A 5,057-nucleotide genomic window follows, 5' to 3' on the forward strand; every position below is an offset into this window, starting at 1 on the left:
TCTCTCTCTCTCTCTCCCCTCCTCGCAGGGCGATCGTGGCGCTGGTGTACAACGTACTGAAGGCCTTCATGGAGATGAACAGTACCTTATTTGATGAACTCACAGCCACTTACAAGTCGGACCGCCAGCGGTGAGAAGGCGCTCGCACTCACACCATCAACAGCGACTGAGGGTTCAGGATTAATGTGATGGTTTATGATCCCTGCAGGGACAGCGGTGTTACTATCATCACAAACATCAGCATTAATATTAGCTGAGGTTGAGAAAAGAGCAGCAGGAAGACGAGAGGAGAGGCGGTTTCACTAAAGGAAGTTAATGTCTTACAGGCTTAATGAAGAGAACACACTGACGACGTGATTAGGTTTGGTTTATTGGCCAATTAAGATTCAAAGTTCACTGAAGCAGAGTGCTGATCTTTAATCAGTTTAAAATGTGTAAATGTAACTGTTGGTCCAGACACTGAAATATCTCAACATCTGCTGCATGGGTTGATGGGAAATGAATGAATCCTACTGACTTTACTCAGAGCTCCACCATGAGGTTGAAACGTGTGCTTGTAATGGATGAATTATCATGAAAAGTTGAATGAATTAAAAACTTTTCCTTAAGATCCACCAGCAGGTCAAACTGGTAATTTCTTCAATACTTTGGTTTATCATCAAACACCTGCAACAACTCATAACATTCCCATCATCCTCGGGTTGAAGGCGGGATTATTTTGATCAATGTTCAGATCACATTAAATGTGCAGCCTCAGCTGTAACTGTAGCATCACTACACACTAATGGAGTGGTGCTTAAAGCTTTTCTGGTCCCCCCCTTCAGAAGCAGCGAAATACCCACAATTCTTACCAATAATCACAATAATAGGAGAATCCTCATTAATAGCTCAGCTCGGGGCTGCTAGCATGGCTGTAGACTCTTGTCAGTGGTGGCAGTTGAACACCGTAAGCAGTGAACTCTGAAGTTAATGATATTGTGCTGTCAGACTTCAGTGGTGATGGCAAGAATTAGTGATTTAGTGATCAATAGTATCAAAAGTTTACACATAATCGATGATGATGAAGAAAAAAAAAAAGAAATGCATGGCAAGAAATAGCACTTTTTAGTGTTTAGTTCGGTCATTGTAGTTTCCTGCACAAAATATTCAGTCCTAACTTACTTCTCTGCGATTTTATTCTCACTGGAACAAGTTTTTACATTTTCATTGCAAAGAAATCCCTAAAAACATCATCATTCTTAGTATTTTTTTTTTTTAAATAAGACATTTTAGGCTCCAACAATCCCAGAAAAAGCTAAATCCTGGAGGGGCTCATACTGTCAGTATTTTAGAGACCCCTCCAAAATATCACAAAGCGTGTTTTCAGAGGGACCGTGGCTCTCTGTAGTTCACTGACTGAGTTCAGTACGAGGTACCGTGTCTGTGTGGGAAAATAACACCGTAACTCTTAACGGGACCCCTCTGAAGAGATCGTGTTGGAACCAGGCTACAGTGTCTCAAACACTCAGTAAACACTCAGTAAACACTCGTCGTTGTTGTTGTTGTTGTTTGTTTCAGTGAGAAGAAGAAGGAGAAGGAGCGGGAGGAGCTGTGGAAGAAGCTGGAGGACTTGGAGCTGAAGCGGGGCCTTAGGAGCGACGGGATCATCCCAACTTAACGAAGACAGCGCCGCGCTCCCCTCCGCCCCTTCCCCCTTCTCTCCCCCTGTGACTCCCCCTCCCCTCTATCCTTACCCCAACCCCCCTGAGCCCCCCCCTCCACATCAGCCATGTCTGCCCAGAGCTCTGAGAAATCCCCGATACAGGCCATCGTCTCTGGACCGACACGGAGCGCCCGCTGGTTTCTTAATTGTTTTTTTTTTCTTATGTTTTTTTTCTCCTGTGTTTGTGCGACTTACTTTACAGTAGATTCATCACGTCTGTTTTCATTATTTCAACAGCACTGTAAATAATTATTTTTTTCTTTGTTTTTTTCTTTGTTTTTTTTTTTTCTCCCTAAACTGATATTATTGCAAACGGAAAAAAAAACAAAAACAAAACAATAATAATAAAAAAAAGGAAGAAAAAAATAGAAAATGAGAAAATGACTTGTGTGCGAGGGGAATCTAAACAAAAAAAACAACTTTTGGACTGTAGGACAAGAAATGAACTCTTGGAAAACAAAAAACAACAAAAAAAGAGAAGATAGATTGATTTTAACTCTTCATCCCACTCTTCCTCAGTACGGTCCTGTGTGTAATTTTTATTTTGCTGGTTCTCCTCTTTGCTTTTCCTCTCGTTGCCTCCATCTTTCTGTTCCCTCCCTTCCTCCTCTCTTAACGGTGAATCTGTCATTTCTGCCCCCCGCCCCTGTGGGACGTCCGGACTGATAATGAGTCCCTCCTTCCCCCTTCCTCACCCCTCTCTCCCCTCTCTGGCCCCACCCACCTGTCTACAGGTTCTACTTCCTGTTTTAAACGGGGAAAGAAAAAACTGAACAAAATTTAGACCTTTCTCACTACAACCGTCTCCTCTCTGAGTGCGTTTACATGCGTTTGTTAAATTGTTTGGTTATTAATTCTTGTGCTCAATATATTTATTTCCTTCAGTTTAGTGTTTCTACCTTTTTCACCCTCAAAACTTTACAATTAATCCCTTAAAGATTTATATCTGTGGTTACTGCAGGTTCCCAGACTTCAGCTTTTACTACAAAGAAACCTTGAGAAGCTACTTTGAAGAGAAGAAACCTGTTTGATTTTTGCATTTCCTGTGTGGCTGCTTCACAATAAAAGCCTCCGCGTGTTGACCTGACACAGCTGTATGAAAGCGATCTGTAAATGCTGAACTTTTCTTTCAATGACATGAAAATGACCAGCTGTGTAAAAATCGATGTGCACTCATCGTTTCATGTGAATTAAATCCCGAGCAGGAATTGGCGGACTCCGCCACTAAAGATTAAAAACTGCTACATAAAGAAGTAATTACATAATGTAAATATGAGTTTTGTATAAATGCTAACTATAGATGCTAATAAAATTGGGGTTCATACAATAAAAGGATAAGACCAATATGTGTGTAGCATTAGAAGGTTTTTTACCTTTTACTTTGGCGCCATCTGGTGGTTGAATCTACAACGACACGTATCAGAATAATCTGAAATAAACCACAATCATAAAGTTTCTTTACATTAACCAACGAGTTAAAGCAGCTGATGTATCAAACGAGGAACTAAGGGAGCAGAAGTATATCGAATATCATTTAGTTTCATGTTTTACTTCACATTCCCCCCCGACACGCAGCTCCAGGCCTGAATATCACATCCTGGTTCTTGATCCGGTTTCGAGTCCGCCTGTAAACGCACTCAACTCCTCCTCCACAAAAACGATGGACTACTCTTCATCACTTTTTTGTTTTAAAAACAACCTTTTTCCAACCCCTCCCTCCCTCCCTCCCTCCCTACCATACCAGGTATCCCTGGTATCAGTCTGGCACTGATACCCTCCGGACATAACGGGGACTTACAAATAAAAACAACAACAAAAAAAAAAAAGTCTTCAGAGGAGCGCCAAAAATCTTCCTCCCTGTTGTGAAAAGACGAGCGCCCCGCCTCACCTCACCTCCCCCAACTCCTCCTCCTCCTCCTCCCTCCGCCCACCGGGGGGCGCCGCGTTGACTTCACAGTATTACAACAACAACAACAGTGACAAAAAAAGACAACCCTGTACATTGTTATTGAATGCAGTACACTGATAATCTTGTATCTTGTAGTAATTTAGCCTATTGTTTTTTGCTTAGGAAACTGTGGAGAGGAGTATCCAGTATATAAAGAGGTATTATGGAACAAGACTTCCTGGTATTTATGATAGTGTTTCCCCCCCTTTTAGTCTGTTTTTTCTTTTCTGTCTCTCACTCCTCCCCCTTCTCTTGGTTTTTATCTCATTTTGGATATTTTGATGAAGTTTCTTTTGACCATTGGATATATTTTTTTTAGTTGGGGAGGGAGGGAGGGGAGGGTGGTGAGGGTGAGGGCAGGTAGGCAGGGAGTCGAGGGTCAGCGGGAGGGAGGGGGGAGTAGAGAGGGAAGGCACGGAGCAGACCACGTTGCCCTCCCCCCTGTTGTTGGGAGTGTTGGACGGCGAACCTCCCCCCTCCTCCCTCGCAGGATTAATGTGTGCTTTAGAACGGCCCGGAATATAATATGATTTAAAAACTGAAAAAAAGATAAAAAAGGGTTGGAGAAATACAAATGTTTAATTATTTTAAAAAATAAAGAGATATTAAATTAAACCTGTTTTGTGATAAAGCCCAGATGCTGGATTTGCTTTATTTTTCTGGGGTCACTGTGTGTGTGTGTGTGTGAGAGAGAGAGAGAGAGAGTGAGTGAGAGTGTGTGTGTGAGAGAGAGAGATGTGTGTGTGTGTGAGAGAGGGAGGGAGAGAGAGAGTGTGTGTGTGCCGGGTGATGAGAGGGAAAAAGAAAGAGAGAGAAGTGTGTGTTATGTGTGTGTGAGAGAGAGAGTGTGTGTGTGTGAAAGGAGTTGTGTGTGTAGAGAGAGAGTGTGTGTTGAGGAGAGAGGAGAAGTGTTTGTGTGATAGAGAGAGAGTGTGTGTGTGTGTGTGTTGAAGAGAGAGAGAGAGTGTGTGTGAGAGAGTGTGTGTGTTGTGAGAGAGGGAGAGAGAAGAGAAGAGAGAGTGTGTTGTGAGAGAGAGAGTGGTGTGTGTAGAGAGAGAGTGGTGTGTGGAGAAGAGAGAGTGTAGTGTGAGAGAGAGTGTGTGTGGTGTGATAAGAGAGAAGAGTGGTGTGTTGTGGTGTGTGTGTGTGAGAGAGAGAGTGTTGTGTGAGAGAGGTGTGTGTGTGTGAAGAGGGAGAAGAGAGAGAGAGAGAGAGATGTGTGTGTGAAGAGAGAGAGTGTGTGTGTGTGAGAGAGAGAGTGTGTGTGTGAGAGAGAGAGATTGTGTTGTGAGAGAGAGAAAGTGTGTGTGGTGAGAGGAGAAGAGTGTGTGTGTGAGAGAGAGAGAGTGTGTTGAGAGAAGTGGTGTTGTGTGAAAGAGATAGATGGTGTGTTTGTTGTGTGTGTGA

General features: G+C 42.9%; 1 protein-coding gene across 1 annotated transcript in view; it reads left to right on the plus strand.

Moving 5' to 3' along the window:
* ppp2r5eb (protein phosphatase 2, regulatory subunit B', epsilon) overlaps positions 1-4,281 on the plus strand; it is a gene marked incomplete in the record, with an annotated part of 57,932 nt that extends 53,651 nt beyond the window's left edge. Inside the window, 2 exon segments of the mRNA XM_035673571.1 lie at positions 29-130; positions 1,558-4,281. Coding sequence (XP_035529464.1) covers positions 29-130; positions 1,558-1,657 — 202 coding nt within the window.
* Between the last annotated feature and the right edge of the window lie 776 nt (positions 4,282-5,057).

The sequence above is a fragment of the Morone saxatilis genome, unplaced genomic scaffold, assembly GCF_004916995.1.
Source record: "Morone saxatilis isolate NCDOM2014 unplaced genomic scaffold, NCSU_SB_2.0 Contig3, whole genome shotgun sequence".
In the NCBI taxonomy this organism is placed as follows: domain Eukaryota; kingdom Metazoa; phylum Chordata; class Actinopteri; family Moronidae; genus Morone; species Morone saxatilis.